Here is a 22,869-nt window from a genome sequence, read left to right on the forward strand (position 1 = left end):
AAGAAATGAAAAAGATCAGTTAAATGAGTTTTTCCCCGTTATATGGATATAAAATATTCATAGTTTATTAAATATTAAGGTTCCTTAGACGTTGTTTCCATCATATATTATATTCTTCAGAAGTGGTTGAACTTGTCACTATGACCTGTTCTCAACGAGCCTCAGTAACCCTTTGCTGCTGCCATTCAAACTGAAGTGATGTCACGTGTTCACAAACTACAGGTGGTGGGAAGACTTTGGGATAAATGTAGGTTTTCCTGCAGTTTCAGAATAAAAGCCTCCGTGTGGAAATAAATCAGAATGGACTTCCTGTTGTTCTTCAACCTCTTTCTGAGTTTCATCTTTGCAAATACTGACTTTTATTTTGAGAGTTTTCTTAAAATCTTACAATTCTGACTTCTTTTTGAAAAACTTTTATTTTCTGAAATCTCAACATTTAGATTTATTTAAAAAGATCACAAACGCTGGGGGGGGGGGGGCGTCATTCCTGCAGAGAGCACAGAGACACTGAGGAACCAGGTAAACAGAACCCAAACCCAGCATAGAGAGGTTCAGTGAAGGTGGTTCTGAAGGTGTGGAGGTGGATCAGTGTGCCAGAGGAGACTCTGTAGAAGGAGAGAGAGCCAGCAGGATGATCCAGATACACTGCTACTCTATCAGAGAAGAAGAAGAAGAAGGAGGAGATGTGTGTTTCTCGCTTATTGTGCCTGACAGAGTAACCACCACCAGAGCACTCCAGACTCCAGGACTGATCATTCTCTCCAAACCTACAGTCTTCTCCGCCTCCTCTCCTGCTGATTCCTCTGTAAGTCACTGATATAGAAACATCTCCGCTCCACTCGACCTCCCAGTAACAGCGACCTGTCAGAGCTTCTCTGCACATCAGCTGAGGACAGGTGTCAAACCTCTCTGGATGATCAGGATATTTCCGCTTCTTCTTCACACGTGTCACCTTCCTGTTGTTGTCAGACAGTTGGAGTTTTCTGAATGCTGTGTTTGAGTCCGGTGTGAGTCCACAGGAATCTGATGAGAGACACAGCAGGTATTAAAGGTGATTAAAGTACCTGTGATGTCCCAGTGTGAAGATCATGATTAAAAACACACTTACACTTCCTGAGACCTCCTGGCCTCAAGAACCGGACTGCAGCAGGCTCCAGGCTGAAAGCAGAGGGGAGGTCAGTTAGTCTGTAAAGGATCTGATATGTCCACCTCAGTCTGCCTCCAGAAACATCTACAAACACTGAGGTGTCTCTTTCATGATGTCTATGATCTCCTCTCCAGGTGTTGATCAGGTGGGGGCATGCTTCCTGTGTGCAGCGTTTGTGTGCATCAGGAAATATGGGTTTCTCTTTGGTTCACCGTGCGCTTCATATTTATCTTTTGTCTTGATTTCTGATTCCTGAATCTGTTTTATACTTTTCAGTTTGTTTTGTTGTTTTTCTGTCTCTTTGTTTGAACATCATGTTTTCTTTAGCTCAGGTTCCATCATAACTCTGCTCCAGGTAATTTGCTAAAGTGTTCCTGTCTGATGGCTATGGGGTCAGATCAGTCTCACAATAAATAAATGCACACAGAAGGAAACACAGATGTAATTCTGGATGTATATATAAATGTCTCCACACACATATTTCAATGCAAGCACAAAAACATATCATTTTATAAATGTAAAAAAGTTTCACAAATATATTTCTGATCCACACAAATAGTTACATCAAAAACATATTTGAGAGTTGTTACATCCATCCATCCATCTTCTCCCGCTTATCCGTGGTCGGGTCGCGGGGGTAGCAGTTCCAGCAGAGAGCCCCAAACTTTCTTTTCCCTGGCGACATCAACCAGCTCTAATTGGGGGATCCCAAGGCGCTCCCAGGCCAGCGAAGAGATATAATCCCTCCACCTGGTCCTAGGTCTACCCCTTGGTCTCTTCCCAGCTGGACGTGCCTGGAACACCTCCCTAGGGAGGCGCCCAGGTGGCATCCTAACTAGGTGCCCGAACCACCTCAACTGGCTCCTTTCGACGCGAAGGAGGAGCGGCTCAACTCCGAGTCCCTCCCAGATGAATGAACTTCTCACCTTACCCCTAAGGGAGACGCCAGCCACCCTGCGGAGAAAACCCATCTCGGCCGCTTGTATCCGCGATCTCGTTCTTTCGGTCATGAGCCATCCTTCATGACCATAGGTGAGGGTAGGAAGGGAAATGGCCCGGTAGACAGAGAGCTTTGCCTTCTGGCTCAGCTCCCTTTTCGTCACAACGGTGCGGTAAAGCGACTGCAGTACCGCTCCCGCTGCTCCGATTCTCCGGCCCATCTCACGCTCCATTGTTCCCTCACTCGAGAACAAGACCCCGAGATACTTGAACTCCTTCACTTGGGGTAAGGACTCATTCCCTACTTGGAGTGGACAGTCCATCGGTTTCCTGCTGAGAACCATGGCCTCAGATTTGGAGGTGCTGATCCTCATCCCAGCCGCTTCACATTCGGTTGCGAACCGATCCAGTGAGTGCTGAAGGTCGCAGACCGATGAAGCCATTAGAACCACATCATCTGCAAAAAGCAGTGGTGCAATCCTTAGTCCACCGAACTGCAGACCACCTCCCCCATGACTACGCCTCGAAATCCGATCCATGTATATTACAAACAGGATTGGTGACAAAGCGCAGCCCTGGCGGAGGCCAACCCTCACCGGAAATGGATCCGACTTCCTGCCGAGGACCCGGACACAGCTCTCGCTTTGGGAGTACGGAGATTGGATGGCCCTGAGTAGAGACCCCCTCACCCCATACTTCCGCAGCACCTCCCACAGTAACTCCCTGGGAACTCGGTCATACGCCTTCTCCAAGTCTACAAAACACATGTAGACCGGATAAGCGTACTCCCAGGCCCCCTCCGGGATCCTTGCGAGAGTAAAAAGCTGATCCGTCGTTCCACGACCAGGACGGAATCCGCATTGTTCCTCCTCAATCTGAGGTTCGACAATCGGCCTGACCCACCTTTCGAGTACCTTAGAGTAAACTTTCCCGGGGAGGCTGAGTAGTGTGATGCCTCTGTAATTGGCACACACCCTCTGATCCCCCTTTTTGAAAAGGGGAACCACCACCCCGGTCTGCCACTCCTTCGGTACTGTTTCCGACTTCCACGCAATGTTGATGAGACGTGTCAACCATGACAGTCTCTCAACACCCAGAGCCTTCAGCATTTCTGGGCGGATCTCATCCACCCCCGGGGCTTTGCCACTGTGGAGTTGTTTGACGACCTCAGTGACCTCCCCCCGGGAGATTGGTGTTGATCCCCCGTCATACTCCAGCTCTGCCTCTAACATAGAGGGCGGAGTTGTCGGGTTCAGGAGTTCCTCAAAGTGTTCCTTCCAACGCCCTAACACTCCATCAGTTGAGGTCAACAACGTCCCATCCTTACTGTACACAGCTTGGATGGTTCCCTGCTTCCCCCTCCTGAGGTGTCGGACAGTTTTCCAGAACAACTTTGGTGCCGCCCGAAAGTCCTTCTCCATGTCTTCTCCGAACTTCTCCCACACCCGCTGCTTTGCCTCGGCCACGGATGAGGCTGCTGCCCTTCGGGCCTGTCGGTACCTTGCAACTGCCTCGGGAGTCCCCCGGGATAACAAATCCCTGAAGGCCTCCTTCTTCAGTCGGACGGCTTCCCTGACCACCGGTGTCCACCAGGAGGTTCGAGGGTTACCGCCCCTTGAAGCACCTAGGATCTTGAGACCACAGCTCCCCGCCGCGGCTTCGGCAATAGAGGCTTTGAACACCGACCACTCTGGTTCAATGTACCCAACCTCCACAGGAATGCCCGAAAGGCTCCGCCGGAGGTGTGAGTTGAAGGCCTCCTGAACTTGGGCCTCCTCCAGACGTTCCCAGTTCACCCAAACTACACGTTTGGGCTTACCAGGTCTATCCAGAGGCTTCCCCCGCCACTCGACCCAACTCACCACCAGATGGTGATCAGTTGACAACTCCGCCCCTCTCTAGAGAGAATGGACGTCCATTCTCAGGAGACGTCTGACAGTGGTGCGGTTACCCAAAGTGCCAGAGCCCCAAACGACGGACTGTAAGCAGGGTCCCACACTCACACAGGCAGAGATCCAGAGTCATGCACATGGCTTTCTTACCCAGCAATAAGTGTGTGAAAGCTGGGTAAACGTGATGTGAATACAGGGGGGGAGACCAGCAGCAGGCTGTGACCCAGACAGAGAGCTCCTTCCAGCACCTCGCTCTCCCACCACCCAGAGGACAGGCTGCTTCACAGCACTATGTAACCCAGGAAAGAAGCTTGAAACCTGTCCATTTCATCCACATTTGACTCATGAAATGTACAGCAGAGTCACTGCTGTAAGCAGGGTCCTGCAGGCACACAGGCAGAGATCCAGGGTCATGCACATGGGTTTCTTACCCAGGAATGAGTGTGTGAAAGCTGGGTAAAAGTGTTGTGAATACAGGGAGGGAGAGAGAGCAGCAGCAGCAGCAGCAGCAGCAGCAGCAGCAGCAGCAGGCTGTGACCCAGAGAGCTCCTTCCAGCACCTCGCTCTCCCACCACCCAGAGGACAGGTTGCTTCACAGCACTATGTAACCCAGGAAAGAAGCTTGAATCTTGTCCATTTCATCCACATTTAAGGCGGATATAGTCCCCTGACAACTCCCGTGACATTCCTCCAGAGTCAGAAAAAGTCTAAGTTAACTTTTGGAAGAACCAGAGGAAGGGGTGAAAATGGATAAAATGTATCCGAAAATAGTGTCTCATTATTCCGTGCCAACTCCCCTTGAATTCATCCAGAGACCAGTTAAAAAACTTAAAGTTTGGTAAGAACCATGATTGGGGGTCCTCCAGGCAACAATTGTATCCGATCCAAAGTGCTCATGTAGCGGATGCATTCCTCCATGATTTCTCCATGATGGAAAATAGCCAGTTTTTTTCTAAGTGCTCTCAAAAACCGGGTTTCCGATTTCGTGCAGATGGTAGCTTGGAAAAGATGAATGAATTTTTTCGACGGAGGAAGGGAGGTCTCGATTCCCCTCTCCGTTGTAAAATGCAACGGGGGGGTGCAAATGTCTCAGGGGCTTCCACCGGAAGCGCCGAAGACTTGAGCTTTTTGTAGCCCCTCCTCCGTTGGCACTTAGCCGTTTTTTCGAGAATTTCGAAAATCATGCACACTTCCATAACCTCGCACACCGTGAGACCTCGGACCCCCGGACTTAAGCGTGCTTTACTGTCCGCCCACCAGCATCCATATTCGGCCTTATTCACAGCAGCACCACCCACCCTCCTGTGGAGGATGTTCTCATGGCCCTGGTAACACTTAAAGGAGGTGGATTTTGTGGTGCTTTACTGTCCGCACACCAGCATCCATATTCGGCCTTATTCACAGCAGCACCACCCACCCTCCTGTGGAGGATGTTCTCATGGCCCTGGTAACACTTAAAGGAGGTGGATTTTGTGGTGCTTTACTGTCCGCACACCAGCATCCATATTCAGCCTTATTCACAGCAGTGCCCCTGCTGGAGGTTCACACTTTAACTTTTTTTTTTACCCTCCTCTGCCTTACACATCCTCCCACACTTGAGCACTCCTCACTCGGACGAAACCCCTCCATGCACACCCAGACTGCACCCAGAGAAAAGGCTGCTTCACAGCACTTTGCAAGCCAGGAAAAGTGATTGAATCCTGGGTTTTAAATAGTATGATACCTCCAGGGCGCATCACCACATTTTACAAGCCAGGGAAGGTGCCTGAATCCTGGGTAAACATTGTTTAATTGTTTAAGTGTTTTTAAATGTGTGAAAACAGTGTTTTGACACTTTCAAAACTCTCCCGTCATTGCCCGGAGAAATTGGGTCGATGTTGTATTCAATCTGACCGTTAATATTCCAGTGAGACGAAGTACGTACAATGACCGGAGTGATCCCATGTTAATTTTGTCCCAATACCGGAGCATTCCCTAACCCTCTCTTTACCCGAGTGTCATTGTTTGTTTGTTTTTTTCATTTGTAGCCTTTATTTAACCAGGTGAAGCCCCTTGAGATCAAAAGATCTCTTTTTCAAGGGTGACCTGCAGGACATTAGTTACACATGTAACATAAAAACAACAGAACAACAATAAGGATGACATACAACATAATGTACAGGGTACAGTTTACAAACTCTAAAACATACGGCCTCAGGTCCGATGATACGATAACGAAATCGATCATGGACCTTCTGCCTAGGGTGCTCTGGTACCACGTACACTTATGAGCATCCTTATGTTCGAACATGGTGTTTGTTATGGCCAATCCATGACTAGCACAGAAGTCCAGTAACAAACCACCACTCCGGTTCAGATCAGGGGGGCCGTTCCTCCCAATCACGCCCCTCCAAGTGTCTCCATCATTGCCCACATGTGCGTTGAAGTCTCCCAGCAAGATTAAAGAGTCCCCTTCAGGAGCCCCATACAGGACTCTTTCCAGGGTCTCCAAGAAGGCCGTATACTCTGAACTGCTGTTGGGTGCATAAGCACACACAACAGTCAGAGTTTTCCCCCCCATAACCCGCAGGCGTAGGGAGGCGACCCTCTCGTCCACTGGGGTAAACTCCAACAACGAAGCACCCAACCGGGGACTTGTGAGTATCCCCACACCCGCCCGGCGCCTCACACCTTGAGCAACTCCGGAGAAGAATAGAGTCCAACCCCTATCCAGAAGTAAGGTTCCAGAGCCAACGCTGTGCGTAGAGGTGAGCTCAACCAGATCCAACTGGTAACGCTCCACCTCCCGCACAAGCTCCGGCTCCTTCCCCCCCAGAGAGGTGACGTTCCACGTCCCCAAAGCCAGCTTCTGTCGCCCGGGTCTGGTCCATCGAGACCCTCCGCTTTCACTGCCACCCTTCTGGCAGCGCACCCGACCCCATCGCTGTTTCCCGTAGGTGGTGGGCCCGCGGGACGGAGAAGCGGAGGTGTTGCCCACGTTGCCTTTACGGGCTGGGCCGGGCCGGGCTCCGTGGCAAGCCCGGCCACCAGATGCTCGCCGACGAGTCCTCCTTCTGGGCCTGGCTCCAGAAGGGGACCCCGGGCTTCCTCCGGGCCGGGTATCCTCACTTCTACGTAACATTGCAAAAATCAGGCATATCTTGCCTCAAAACGATGCAGAGAAACTAGTCCATGCATTTGTTACTTCAAGGCTGGATTATTGTAACTTTATTATCAGGGTGTACCAAGAAGTCAGTCAAGTCGCTTCAGCTGATTCAAAATGCTGCAGCTCGTGTACTAACCAGAGTTAGGAAAAGGGACCACATTACTCCTGTTCTGGCTGCCTTACACTGGCTCCCTATAGAACACAGGATAGAATTTAAAATTATTCTTCTCGCCTACAAAGCCCTTAATGGGCAGGCGCCATCTCACCTTAAAGAACTCATTATACCCTACTGTCCTACTAGGGCATTGCGTTCCAAGAATGCAGGGTTGTTGGTTGTTCCTAGAGTCTCTAAAAGTACAATGGGAGCCAGAGCCTTTTCTTATCAAGCTCCACATTTGTGGAATCAGCTTCCAGTTTGTGTTCGGGCGGCAGACACCCTATCCGTTTTTAAGAGTGCGCTTAAGACCTTCCTTTTTGATAAAGCTTATAGTTAGGGCTGATTAGATTCAGCCCCTAGTTTTGCTGATATAGGCTTAGTTTGTCGGGGGACATCTTACTTCTTCCTTCTCTGTGTCTATACCTGTGTACTCTCATGTTCCGATTAACCCAGCTTCCCCAAATGTCTTTTTTTTTTGTGTCTATATACGCTGGGATCCGGAGTCATGGATGATCCTGCGGTCCTGTGTCCTGCATCGTGAGCCCTGGATCTTGAATCGTGGCTGTGGTCCTGGATCATAGGTCCTGGATGGATATCCTCGTGGATTCATCTTCCTATTATACACACATGCATTTCCAAACATTTGGTCTACCTATGTTGCAAATGTATTATCTTTTCAATTTACACACGGCATCTATTGCACGTCTGTCCGTCCTGGGAGAGGGATCCCTCCTCTGTTGCTCTCCCTGAGGTTTCTCCCATTTTTCCCTTTAAACTGTGGGTTTTCTTCGGAAGTTTTTCCTTGTACGAAGTGAGGGTCTAAGGACAGAGGGTGTCGTATTGTCATACTGATATTTTGTACAAACTGTGAAGTCCACTGAGACAAATGTAACATTTGTGATATTGGGCTATATAAATAAACATTGATTGATTGATTTTTTCTTTCATCAGGTCTTTTGAACCAATCTTAGTCAGGCCCCTTGCCTGAGACCAATTTGCCATGGGAGACCCTACCAGGAACACAAGGTTCCAGACAACACAGCCCCCAGGTTCATCAGGGCACACACACCTCTCTACCACGGTAAGGTGCTGGTTCTTCAGAGAAGAGAGTTGTTACATTTATATAAAAAACGAATCTCCTTTCTTGTGAGACTTGTGTTTTGTTCCGGTACAAATTGTTCATATCGTCAGTTAGCTGAGTTTCTTCCCGTTAAGTGGGTATGACACATTCATAGTTTGTTAAATGTTAAGAAGCCCTGAGACACAGTTTCGTGAAAAAATCCCCCGATAACGCAGGTAAGGAGATTATTTTGTGCTTAGCATCAATAAAGTACTATCTTCTCTTATCTAATGTAATTACTGCTGAACAAACAGTAACGCGTTACAGACAAATGTAATCTGATTACTGTAACACGTTACTCCCAACACTGAAACTAATAAATCATTATTTTCATTGCAGACGAGGTTCTTCTGATTGGCCGTTTGCTAGGACTCAGAATAAAACATCTGGAAATGAATCAGTTTATTTATTCATGATGTCACTTCCTGTGCTAAATCTGTGTGAACATTGAAACCACCCCACTCTGTTTCTGTTGGTGGTTCCACGATGAACATTGACCCACTGAGGGGGGGTCTCCTCTCAGTTGTGGAACATTTGTGTTTGATGCTTACAGCTGACGGCAGACAGTGTGAAGAGTCAGGGTCTATCAGCTCTGGGTGTTTCAGGTCATAGGAGCCAGTTTCTACCTCCTCTATCAGACTGAGTGCCTCTCCATACCTGAGCGTGTCCAGTCCAGCAGACAGAAGCCTCCCCCCTGAGGCTCCTGGATGATTGTAGCTCAGGTCCAGCTCTCTCAGATGGGAGGGGTTTAAAACTGAGGCCAGAGCATCACAGCCTTCCTCTGTGATCAGACAGCCTGACAGCCTGCAAACACACAAACAAGCCGTCAGATCATCTGAGGGTCCAGGACTGGAAGGGGGGGTGGGGCTTATTACTGCATCACCTCTGGGTCATCTCTACACCTAAAACTCCAGTCACTGCTTCACAGTTCAACTGGACAGCCATGGTAAGGGTCTTATTGATATAAACAGATCATAAAACAAAGGAATAGAGAATAATGTGAACAAAGACACAGAGAGATGACTACAAGAAGATCTGCAGCTGACACTCTACTATAGTTTGGACATCAGACATATTAAATGGGTCCCAAGACACACATGAAATCACTCCGGCATGTTCTGTCTCTTCAGAGCTCCTCACCCAATCTCTGAGGCCCAGTCAGCCTACAGAAGAAGCTTTAATCTGACGCTCATTCAGACTGCTTGTATCTGTGATGTCATCCTTTCAGTGACTACCTAAAGCTCATGACGGTGAGTAAGGGTTGATCGTAGACGGACTGGTAAACCCTAACCCTTTGCCTCCAGCTCTGCTTCCTCTCTCCAACCGTCCTGTACAACACCTTAATCACTGCTGCCTGTCCTGACTAATTTGCTGCCCTAGGAAAGATTTTAGCTGGCACCCCCTCCCCAAAATGCAGACACTCACTATGACTCGCGCATGCATGCACGGTGTGGCATGACCACCAAATCAGAAAGATATGGACACAAGATGTGTGCAAATGTATTTAGTTTCCTATCCATTTGAACATGATTTAAGTGGGGGTGGACCTAACCTCCTCTATGGGGGTCCGGGGGCATGCTCCCCCAGGGAGATTATATTATAATATTTTTTTTATATTGAAGTTAAAAGCATCAATCTGGTGCACTTTGAGAGCAACATTAAGAGATCTATGGAAACATCTCTCAACACGATATGAAACAGAACTGTAAACAGATTTTCTTTTTTGTATGGATATTTTACAAATCACTCCCCTTTTAACTGTATTCTTCTTTATTAATAACAACTTTTTTTTACTGTCATATAGTATTTTATACTATAAGAGAATAGATGAAAAGCTATTCTCTTATTTTTGTATAACTATAATCATATAAAGGTGTGCCTTTACCTCACAGAGCTGAGGTGATCAGAGCCTCCCAGTCTGTCAGGAGAGAGCTCTCTAAAGCCCCCCCCCCATGCGGCCGCTCACACAGTAAATTCCAATGCTAATAAAAGCTGTATACGTTTTTTGGGAGTTTGATTTATTTTAAATTAACACAAATACAACATTTAAACCTACAATTGCACACTAAAACCATTATTTAAAAAAAGAACTATTTCACATAAACCTCTGGTTTTTACTGGGGCTGGGGCAGGTCAACTTGATTTGGGGGGGGGGGGGGTGCGCCATAGTTTATGGACGCTGTACGCAATATAGGCGTAGTTCTGTTAGTATAAGATAATAAGATGTACTTTGTTGATCTAAAATCGGGAAATTGTGTTGTTGTGTTTTGGTTTTTTCGGCGCCCCCCATTGATTGATGCGCCCTTAGCATTCGCCTATACTACCTGTGCCAAGGGCCGGCCCAGTGCCTGTCCATCTAACGCTTAAGTCGTCCCCAGTTTGGGGCAAAAACTCACCGTTTCCAGGCAGAGAGCCTCAGACCCAAATGAGTGCTGGAGGTCAAACGCTTCTGCCAAATCACTAAAAATGAAGCTCTCTATAGAGGCTTTAAAGAAGTTTGTGCCAATAAGAATGTTAACACATGTATAGGTATCTCGTTTCACTACAATGATGTTATTGATGATGGTATTCCCACACCACAAAGCAGGGCTGATTGTTGGCTGAGTCAAACTGTACTGGTCTCTGACCTGAGAGTCTTCAGTTCACAGTGTGGACTCTTCAGTCCAGCAGAAAGCTTCTTCACTCCTGAATCCTGCAGGTCGTTGTTACTCAGGTCCAGATCTCTCAGACTAGAGGACTGGGAGCTGAGGACTGAGGACAGAGCTTCACAGCTTCTCTCTGACAGGTTACAGCCACTCAGCCTGAGGAGACGATGAGGACAACAGTTATTCAGAAGTATTAATAACTGATTCACTAAAACAAATGATCTCTGAACTTACAGAGCTTTGTTGGAGGCTTTGACCACTGGCAGCAGCCTCAGAAGAGCCTCCTCTGAAGCAGAGTATTTCTTCAGGTCAAACACGTCCAGATATTTTCCTGATGACAGTAAGATGAAGACCAGAGCTGACCACTGAGCAGGAGACAGATTATCTGTGGAGAGACTTCCTGAACTCAGGGACTGTTGGATCTGCTTCTCTAGAGAACGATCATTCAGTTCATTCAGACAGTGGAACAGGTTGATGCTTCTCTCTGCAGACAGATCCTCATCCATCTTCTTCTTGATGTATTGGACTGTTTCCTTGTTGATCTCTGAGCCACTTCCTGTCTGTGTCAGCAGGCCTCGTAGGAGTTTCTGATTGGTCTGCAGTGAAAGACCCAGGAGGAAGCGCAGGAACAAGTCCAGGTGTCCGTTTGGACTCTGTAAGGCCTGGTCCACAGCACTTTGGTAGAGATGTGTCAGTTCAGGTTTGGCTTTATACTTCTGGGAGGTTGTTGGTTCTTCTGCCAGCAGGTTGACTCCAGAGGTGATGAAGGTCAGATGGACATGAAGAGCAGCCAGAAACTCCTGAACGCTCAGATGGACGAAGCAGAACACCTTGTCCTGGTACAGTCCTCTCTCCTCTCTAAAGACCTGTGTGAACACTCCTGAGTACACTGAGGCTGCTCTGATATCGATGCCACACTCTGTCAGGTCGGACTCATAGAAGATCAGGTTGCCTTTCTTCAGCTGCTCAAAAGCCAGTTTCCCCAGAGACTCCATCATCTTCCTGCTCTCTGGACTCCAGTGTGGATCCGTCTCAGCTCCTCCATGATACTTGGTGTTCTTCACTTTGGACTGAACCACCAGGAAGTGGATGTACATCTCAGTCAGGGTCTTGGGCAGCTCTCCTGCCTCTCTGGTTTTCAACACCTCCTCCAGAACTGAAGCAGAGATCCAGCAGAAGACTGGGATGTGGCACATGATGTGGAGGCTTCGTGAGGTCTTGATGTGGGAGATGATGGTGCCGGCCTTCTCCTGATCTCTGAATCTCCTCCTGAAGTACTCCTCCTTCTGTGGGTCAGTGAACCCTCGGACCTCTGTCACCATGTCCACACACTCAGGAGGGATCTGATTGGCTGCTGCAGGTCGTGTGGTTATCCAGAGGCGAGCAGAGGGAAGCAGCTTCCCCCTGATGAGGTTTGTCAGAAGCACATCCACTGAGGTGGACTCTGTGACATCAGTCAGGATCTCAGTGTTGAGGAAGTCCAGAGGAAGTCGACTCTCATCCAGACCGTCAAAGATGAACACAACCGAGAACTGATTAAACCTGCAGATTCCTGCGTCTCTGGTTTCAGAGAAGAAGTGATGAATAAGTTCCACCAAGCTGTACTTGTTCTCTCTCACCACATTCAGCTCTCTGAAGGTGAATGGAAATATGAACTGGATGTCCTGGTTGGCTTTGCCTTCAGCCCAGTCCAGAGTGAACTTCTGTGTTAAGACTGTTTTCCCAATGCCAGCCACTCCCTTTGTCAGCACTGCTCTGATTGGTGCATCTCTTCCAGGTGAGGCTTTAAAGAGGTCTTCTTGTCTGATGGTTGTTTCTGGTCTGTCTGGTTTCCTGGATGCTGTTTCAATCTGTCTGACCTCATGTTCATCATTGACCTCTGCAAACCCCCCCTCTGTGATGTAGAGCTCTGTGTAGATCTGGTTCAGAAGGGTTGGGTTTCCTGCTTTAGCGATGCCCTCAAACACACACTGGAACCTCTCCTTCAGGGTGGATTTAAGTTTACGCTGACAAACTTCAGCAACAGTTCCTGAAAGAACACACAACAAAAAATCGGTAACACTTTATATTTAGGTACACAAATGAACAATGAACTAGTTGTTCATTAACATGCATATTAACAATATATTGGCTCTTTATTACAATTATAAAACACTTATTAATGCCTTATTCTACATGAACATATTCTACAAGTAATAAACCATTAGTTGAGAGTTTTTCCTCAATGACCCTCAAATTAGTGCTTATTTGTTGCAAGTAAGGAAGTTGTTGTACATGAGTTTTGGTCTTAATATGCTCTGCTCAATATATCAGTAACAAGACATGAAACTATAAGTGTTAATTTTGTCTAAATAACTCAAAATTAGGTATTTCTATCTAAGAATATGTTTTGGGGTATTGACAGTTCAGCTACCAATAGCAAGGTGATGTTGACCTGTATGTTTCATATTTGCACATTTATATTTTTGTGAAATGTGTACTGAAGGTTAGACAGGAAACCAGGTACAGGAAGTGGGAGAAAGTGAACTGAATAGCATGACAGTAGACTGCTACTAATTTTCCCTATGCAACACGAAGAGTAAACGGGTCAAGTCCGTCAGAAACAGGGGCGGACTGGGACTAAAAATCATCCCGGGACTCTCGACCGACCTTGGTAACACAAGTAAATGGGAACTGGTGGATTTTCAAGATGGCGCCTGTGTCGGCGTGTCGCTCCCTCAGCTCTCTGCCTTTAGCTATCCTGTTTTTGTTTTATGTTTGTCAGAATGTCTCTGCTCTGCTCGTCTATGATCGCCAAGCTCTCCTCCACCTAAGACCCTCACTGGAGTTTATACTGCTGCCCAAACCTACATCTGGCAACCGCAAATCGACTCTCCCCCTCTACTGTCAGATATTCCCACTTATCAGCAGATGAGACATTTATCCAGAGTGTTAAATCTCTATAGAAACCCTCTTACCGCTCTGCAGACGGTCAGCCAGCTCCTCCTGCTTCATGCTCCTCAGGAAGTGCAGTGTGATGTTCAGAAATGCCTCTCTGCTCCTCCTCTGCTCTTCATCCTCAGCCTCCAACACCTCCTCATCCGCACTCTGACTCTCTAAGCCTTCTGGGTAATCTGAACTCAAAGCCTTCTGGATCTTCTTCAGCTCGCTCTTCACAAAAGTGACGATGTGGTCCTCCAGCAGCTGTAACATCACATGAACGACACAAACTATAAACCATGGATCCAAACATCAGATCCGGACAGACTGACTCTCTAAAAGTGCAGCATGGAGATGACTGTGAACAGAAGAGAGGTCAAGTATCTTTAGTACATGCACTCACCGTAAATATGGAGTCCAGCTGTGTCTGATGCTGCTGGGCAGACTGACCACCGGGAACCTCCGAGCTCTCCTGGTCCCCTCTGTGGAGGAATCATGAAGCATTAGCTCACATTATGTCTGTCCACGCAGAGACACACTCAGGGTAAAGGAGGACAGGGAAACAGGCTGGTGGTCCTGTGCGTCAGCGGGAACTTTGCACTACAGGAATATTTATTTCCAGCTACTGTTGAAGACCAGAGGATTCTGTCCATCCTTCATTCTGGTCTTCCTGAAACGTGGCTGTGTGGATAGATACTGGACGCTGCAGCTGGCTAACAGCTGTTCATCAGGGAAAGGAAAGACCTAGGGACAGTTCTTACACCAGCCCCCGTTACCCCTCCCAGCTCCACCTCCAGCACCATAGCAGGGGTCAGGGTTCACCTGGCAGTAGAGCTGGTTGTGACTTTGATGAAGGCTCAGTCTCCTCCATCAGAAGTGTTTGAGAGATGGTGGAACAGCTTCTGAACAGCCTGAGTTTTCAGATGGAGTTTCACTGCCCCTCCCAGTGTGGACGTTCACAACTAAACACTTTGGACAAGAGGAGGGGCCAGACAAGACTTTAAACAAACTGGTTTTATTCTATCATAACCGGACTCTTACTATGAGTCAGAGATGGAGTACCCGAATCCTGGACTCGGACTTGAGTGCCGATTTTCGGGACTCGTGACTCGACCTCGCGCACTGATTGACGCGACTCGGACTCGGACTCGTGAATATCATTTATACCGACACATTGAGAACGACCAGCTAAATAAGACCTGACCCATTGTACTGTGCTAACTGACAGGTTGAAATTGTTGAGTTTTGATAAAAGTTTGGTATGGTTTACTGTGTCAAATGCTTTTCGCAGGTCAAGGAACACTGCTCCAACTGTCCCTCCTTTGTCTAACTTAGCCTTGATTCCTTCCACTAAATAGCAGCATGCAGTCTCAGTAGAATAATTGGTCCTAAAACCAAACTGCATAGGATGGAGTAGGTTGTTGTAGCTTAGGTGTGACACCAGCTCTTCCGCAACTACTTTTTCAACTACTTTGGACAGGTAGAATGCTGATGGGTCTATAGTTGCCTACTTCTTTCTTGTCGCCACATTTAAAAATTGGTGTTACAATAGCAGTTTAAGAGCTGATGGAAATGTATTATCTTTTAATGATTGATTTGTAATATAGGTGATGGAGCTAGCTAAGTCCTTTTTATGTTTTTTTATAAATACTGTGTCTAGTCCCCAGTGATCTTTAGCCTTAGAATTTGATAAGCTGGTAATTATTTTATTCACATTAGTCTCATTTGTACAGTTGAGTTTGAGCACTTTTGTATCGTCAGCTAATGCAAGAAGCGGTTCTGTTACATTGAAACTGTGGGTCAATTCTGAAACAGACTCAATAAAGAAAGTATTAAAATGGTTGGCCACGGCTAGGCTATCCTGTTGTAGGGTTCCGTTTATCATAAGTTCAGTATTATAATTATTTGAGTGATCTTTTCCAAGTTTGTCAATGGTTTTCCATAGTTTTTGAGAATTCCCCTTTGCCTGTCGAATAGTATCTAAAAAGTAATTTGCCCTTGCCTTTCTTAATTAAACTGTAACTTTATTTCTAAGACTTTTGGATATTAAGCGATCTGTTTCTAGTCCCGATTTTAAAGATTTCTTTAGAGCTACATCCCTTTTGTTCATTAATTCCCATAGAGCAGTGTTAAACCATGGTAACAGTTGTTTGCCAATACGCTTTTGAGGGATTGTTTTTGTATATTTAGCTACGGTTTGTTTTAGGGTATGTTTCAAATTATCACAGGCCCCCTCACAATTTTCACCATATGTCAAATCAAACCAGTCAGTTTGCGTTATTTCATTCTCCAGAATTCCCATGTCCAGCTTTGGATGTACGAGATATATTTTTTACCCTTTGTTATATTGTGATTTTTGTAACGCAGCTTGGATAGCTTCCTGGCAACTAGAGTAAGGTTATGATCGGACATGCTAGTAACAAGATTGTATGTTTTTGAGACGCGATCCTCTTTGTTCGTTAAAATTAAATCCAACAATGTTTGTGATGATTTAGTAATTCTTGTTGCATTTTTAATTAATTAACTCATTTGAAATCTATCACTAATATCCTTTAATTTCTTCCTGCCTTTTTTGTCTAACCAGTTAATATTAAAATCACCCATTAAGATTGTTTCTTTACCATTACACTGTTTGAGAATACTAGTTAAATGATCATAAAAAACACTCTTTGCTGTAGGTGGTCGATATACAACAATTACATTAAAACACATTTCCTGAGATAGTGAGATAGTTATTCCCACACATTCAGTGGATAATTCGATTTGTTTACTTTGCAGGCTTTTCTTAACATAAATAATAACACCCCCTCCCTTACCTTGATTACGATCTAGTCTATAAATGTTATATCCTGGGATATTAACAATATTCGACGGAATTGAAGGGTGTAGCCAGGTTTCAGAAAGGCATAAATAATCAAGGTTTGAGTTCGTTAATAATTGCTCCAGTTGTTCCATTTTTGACGTCATGCTTCTGATATTTAAGTGTCCACCGAAAATGCCCTTAGGTTTGACATTTGAGTCCCATAACACCTTTGCATGATTTACAGTTTGAAACATTTTGGTGTCATGTTGTTTTGGCTTCAAATCGCTGCAAATAGTGCGCTGAAAGTTAGAGTGTCGTTTGCCACTGGGTGCGTGAGATGATCGTTCAGAAGTGGGTGACAGAGTGACCTTGTTGAATTGTATCATAAAGCTCCCCTTGGACTGGAGGAACAGGCACCGGTGTGTAGTTGATACGAAGCCTGGGTCCACAGGTCAGATGCGGGGTCTCTCCGGACAACGCACAGCTCTGCGCGGCTAGGGTCCAGCCGATCGAAGGGTCGCCAATCATGGCTACTTAACATGCAGAATGACGTTATTTTGCATGTTAAGTAGCCATGTGCTTTCTGGGGCTTAAAGAGCCTGTGACAGCCTCCCAAACAACTGTTGTGCAATGAAATATTGGGCTACTAGTAATCTCGAACCGTCAGCTTAAAAAAGAAGGTGCGATACCGTTCCCATAAATATCAATAATTTCGAACATCGCGGGGAAATTCCTTCGACTCATATTGAAGTTTTGGGGGAAGCCGGAAGTGACGTCAATGCGGGAACGCTTCACTGTGCGGCGAGAGAGCCAAACACGGACAAAGTGTGTTGTCATGCGTAGAAATGGTGAATTACTGAGTTTAGGCACGTTAATAACGTTTTAATGAAGTTGACTACAGTATATTCATATTTGTCAGTGCTTTCATGTCAATTAGGCGAACATAAACATAAATGATCGTGGTGAAGATGATGATTAAATTAGGATTGTAGTTGTAGTACACCAACATGGATTAAACGTGTGGTTTTTTTACCACAATGTTGGGGAAATTAATGGATAAAATGCACGGATTATGATTATTATTATTATTCCCACTCTGATCGGGATACTAGGTCCACCGTTTCCCCCGCAGCGAGGCTCCCCCCGTTGACAGATTACGTGGGCTGGGCTGGGTGCAGTGGCGGACTGGCCATCGGGACGAATCCCGATGGGCCGGTACCGAAGTGGGCCGGTCGGATAAGTCACTAGCACATCCCCCACTCCCCCCGTTGACAACTTACTAGCGGTACCGAAGTGGGCCGGTCGAGAGTACCGGGCTGATTTTTAGTCCCATTCCACCACTGGCTACATGACCGTATGATCGCCCATATTGACGCACCTAATTCCTAAACTTCTAACAGATCAAACATAAACCGATCCTTCAGCTTCATATGAGCTCTCAGACACGTTCAAAATTAAACTGTCATCGCTGTCATCACTTGCTGCTGTGTGCACCATCGTGCGTTTGCATGCAGATGCTGGGATCCGGACGGTGCAGCTGGAGCGCTGTGCCCGCAATGACGTCACACATCATTTGGCGGGATTTGAAGAATCCCCGAGAAGATCCAGAATATGGTCAACATTGAAGGGCAGATAAATGGTTATCAAAGTACAAATATCCAAAATCAGTCCAGTAACGGTTTTCGAGGGGACAATATCTACTCAAATTGATGGGTTTGGATGATGGAGGAAACCCGTGTCACAGGCTCTTTAATCTTTATCAGTAAACTGATTTAACCGTAAAAGTTCCTTCAAAATAAGAGTCCCGATCTTATTACGATCGAAATAAAAGTGCAAAACGAAAACTTTACCATAGAAAAATATTGGCATACAAATATAATCACTTCTCTAAAAGTTAACTCATTTTAAATATAGTTGGACATACACTGAACAAAAGTATAAACAAATGACAGTGGAAAATGGAAAGTTCTCACCTCTTGCTCAAAGAGAGTCAAGAGGGTTGTTTGTTACTTTTGTTTTTGCTCCCATTTTTCATGAGATGAACTCAAAGATCTAAAACATTTTCTATATACACAAAATAACCATTTCTCTCAAATATTGTTCACAAATCTGAAAAAATCTGTGATAGTGAGCACTTCTCCTTTGCCGAGATAATCCATCCCACCTCACAGGTGTGGCATATCAAGATGCTGATTAGACAGCATGATTATTGCACAGGTGTGCCTTAGGCTGGCCACAATAAAAGGCCACTCTGAAACGTGCAGTTTTGCTTTATTGGGGGGTCTGGGGGGGTCCGAAAACCAGTCAGTATCTGGTGTGAAGGGTAGGGTTAGGGTTAGGGTAATGTTGTGAATCGAGTGGCCCATGGTGGTGGTGGGGTTATGGTATGGGCAGGCGTATGTTATGGACGACGAACACAGGCCACTCGATTCACAACATTACCCTAACCCTAACCCTACCCCAGAGTTTCAGAGTGGCCTTTTATTGTGGCCAGCCTAAGGCACACCTGTGCAATAATCATGCTGTCTAATCAGCATCTTGATATGCCACACTTGTGAGGTGGGATGGATTATCTCGGCAAAGGAGAAGTGCTCACTATCACAGATTTTTTTCAGATTTGTGAACAATATTTGAGAGAAATGGTTATTTTGTGTATATAGAAAATGTTTTAGATATTTGAGTTCATCTCATGAAAAATGGGAGCAAAAACAAAAGTGTTGCGTTTATATTTTTGTTCAGTGTATTAAAGGTCATTTACAATAATAATATTAATAATAAGCTTTATATTTGTTTAGCACCTATTACAATAATTGTAGCCAAACTGTCTTCACAGCAGTTCAATAGACAGATTAGTATAACATGACAGGATAAAAGCAATGTAGAGGAGCAGCTATACATTTCAACACATATATCCACGAAGATTAATACATGAAGACTTGTGACTCGGACTTGACTTGGACTCGAACACAGGTAATGATGACTCGGACTCGACTCGGACACTCCTTGGGTGACTCGGACTCGGACTCGAAGAGTGGTGACTCGAAAGTGACTTGGACTCGTGAATTGGTGACTTGACTACAACACTGCTATGAGTTACAGCTTACTTCTGATCAGCAGATGGAGGTCCTCCTTTAAAGTCTATGAAGTCGTCCTTCGAGGAGTCGCTCTTTAGGGACAGACAGCTGGGAGAGTCTGGTCTCTGCTGCTGGACCCTGAAACAGAAACAGATGAAACATTTGCGCAAATACCTTTTGTTTTGTTTTACTTTATTATTTTGTTTTATTTCATTCAGATTAGTTTGCTCATATATACCAGCTACTGTTTGAAGGAATATTTTTGTTTTAAATATGATCAAAAGGGTGGAATGTAATGGAACATTTTATTTGATCATGCTGAGTGAGCATTCAAAGTTCACCATTATGTTCTTGATAAGCTATTTCTTAGAAAATGACTCAAAGTCAGCAGTTAAGATAATTACTATTGTGAAAGGTTGATGCCCTTTAACCTCTAAGGAATGTAGACATTATGGCTCTCCATGCAGCAAGCAGATGTTTCCTGGACATCTTGACCACTCCCCTTCTTCCTTATGTGTCTGATTTTGTGAATATAAGACCCTTTACAAATCTCCTGACTTTTGTAGTTCGCTGCAGACTGCTTGACACTGTAACGTTTTACCTTCTTGCAATCTTCATTTCAGTATAACGGAAAGGTTTCCTCACCATTTTATTATTATTTGTTTGTCTTGGTTAATTTGCACCACACAAGGCATTGTGGGACTGCATTTTCTCCTTTCCTTTCGTTGAGGAAGGTCCAGGGTTTCCTTAGCTAAAGGAGGTTATTACACCGCTCTCACTCTCCTGATTATTTGTCCCATTTATCAGGCCGTAAAACATGCTGGAAAAAAACTGCTGAAAAATATGTTGGACAAGACTTCATACTGACTAGTTTTATTCTATCATAACCAAACTCTTACTATGAGTTACAGCTTACTTCCGATCAGCAGATGGAGGTCGTCCTTTAAAGTTCATGAAGTCTTCCTTCGAGGAGTCGCTCTTTAGGGACAGACAGCTGGGAGAGTCTGGTCTCTGCTGCTGGACCCTGAAACAGAACAGATGCATATGTATGTGTGACATGTTTACATTTGATCAACTAAGACCCTGCTACTAGTTGCAAGGCATAGTAAACTCATGGTCTGTAGTTATGTTCTAATATGTAGTAAGATAAGAGAAGAGAAAACCAAAAGAGAGTAACGAAGTTAAATCTGCAACAGGGTTAAAAATGGTTGGTGGACAGTTGTGTATCTTTAGTTATACATTAGACATGATTTGACCAAGGGGGAGCATGTAGATGATGAAGAGAAGAGGGCCAAGCACTGAGCCTTGCGGGACGCCTTGGTTGACTGGGGCTGGAGGGGAGCTGGAGTTTCTGATGGGGACAAACTGTTACCTGTTGGAGAGGTATGAGTGGAACCAGGATAGAGCTGTACTCGTAAGGCCAAGGTAGTTGGATAGGCGGTTGAGCAGGATGTAAAAAAAGCTGCAGACATGTCTAGGAGGATGAGGATACTGATATGACCTAAATACACATAAAGCAGCTAAAAGTGTTGAAGTGCAATGATAAAACAGAGTGAGATGATCTCTGGATAGGAAGCACTAAAGAGAAAGATTTCAGACTCGATTTAAAGAACTCTGGGTGGGGCCGGACCTCAGATCTCAGGAAGGTTGTTCCAGATCTGCAGCGCATAGAAGCTGAATGCTGCCTCAGCGAATTTGGTTCTGACCCTGTGGACGATGAGTAAACCGGGTCAGTGGTGGTCTAATGGATAGTGAGGTGGGCTGAAGATCGGAAGGTTGTGAGTTCAAATCCCGCCTGTAACACCACCACTAGTGTGCCCTTGAGTAAGGCACTTAGCCCTCAGTTACTCCGGGGAGAATGTCCCTGTAATTGGTAATTGTATGTCGCTTTGGATAAAAGCGTTAGCTAAATGAAATGTAATGTAATGTAAACCTTCCCCGATGATCTGAGGGCTCTGGGTGGCTCGTTACAGAGCAGCATATCAGAAATGTATTCTGGTCCCAATCCATTGAGTGCTTTGTAAGTTAAAAGTAAGATTTTGAAGTGTGCTCTTTGTGGAATTGGAAGCCGGAGCAGAGCTTTGAGAGCTGGGGTGATGAGCTCAATTCTTCTGGTTTTGATGAGGGACTCTGGTGGCAGCGTTCTGGATGAGTTGTAGTAAAACACTGTTACAGTAATCAAGTCTGCTTCTATCATAACCGGACTCTTACTGTGAGTTACAGCTTACTTCTGATCAGCAGATGAAGGTCGTCCTTTAAAGTCTATGAAGTCGTCCTTCGAGGAGTCGCTCTTTAGGGACAGACAGCTGGGAGAGTCTGGTCTCTGCTGCTGGACCCTGAAACAGAAACAGATGCAGACATTGGCATGCTGGAGAAAACTGATGAAAAATATGTTAACTGTCTTAAAGTCCCTATATTTAACGATGTAATGGTAATAACGCTCTGTATTGCTAATGTGTGAACAGATCGTAATGACATTTTAAAACTGGGACATCTACACATATTATTGAGTGTTCTGCTATCTGTACAATTATATTGTATAAGTGACTTGTGTGCGACGTTAATGTTGTTTAAGCCATCTGATGGTGACAGTAATATTAGAGAAAAGTAAGAAGTCTTAGATAAATGCTGTGAAAGGAAAAAGTGTTTGGACTCTACTAAAGCAGCTTTGCATGTTTTCTATTTGCTGTACTTTTGGTAATGCAATTGAATAGAGTAAAGTTCTCGCTGAGGAAACACCGCTCTCACTCTCCTGATTATTTGTCCCATTTATCAGGCCGTAAAACATGCTGGAGAAAAACTGCGGAAAAATATGTTGGACAAGACTTCATATCGACCAGTTTTATTCTATCATAACTAGGGATGCTCCGATCGCCAATTTTGGAGCCGATCGCCGGAATCAGTATCGGCCGATACCGATCGCCGATCCGATCGAGTGGGCGGGGCCTATGGGGATCTTCCATTTAAAGTGATGTTTAAAACTCAGTTAATGGGGCTCATTCACTGGCGCTTCCACAAACAACAACCA

At 45.4% G+C, this 22,869-nt stretch overlaps 1 protein-coding gene across 1 annotated transcript; it reads right to left on the minus strand.

The window, feature by feature from the left end:
• LOC117549379 (NLR family CARD domain-containing protein 3-like) lies at positions 1-22,172 on the minus strand. The gene is made up of 10 exons (XM_034221245.1): positions 22,070-22,172; positions 20,758-20,865; positions 19,872-19,979; positions 14,368-14,446; positions 14,003-14,228; positions 11,280-13,074; positions 11,028-11,201; positions 9,058-9,204; positions 1,109-1,158; positions 1-1,023 (listed from the first exon to the last, which is right to left on the minus strand). Exons 2-10 carry the CDS (start codon positions 20,793-20,795, stop codon positions 482-484), a joined length of 3,159 nt encoding a protein of 1,052 aa, XP_034077136.1. The 5' UTR covers positions 20,796-20,865; positions 22,070-22,172; the 3' UTR covers positions 1-481.
• Positions 22,173-22,869: the final 697 nt, after the last annotated feature.

This window comes from Gymnodraco acuticeps, unplaced genomic scaffold (assembly GCF_902827175.1).
Source record: "Gymnodraco acuticeps unplaced genomic scaffold, fGymAcu1.1, whole genome shotgun sequence".
Taxonomy (NCBI): Eukaryota; Metazoa; Chordata; class Actinopteri; order Perciformes; family Bathydraconidae; genus Gymnodraco; species Gymnodraco acuticeps.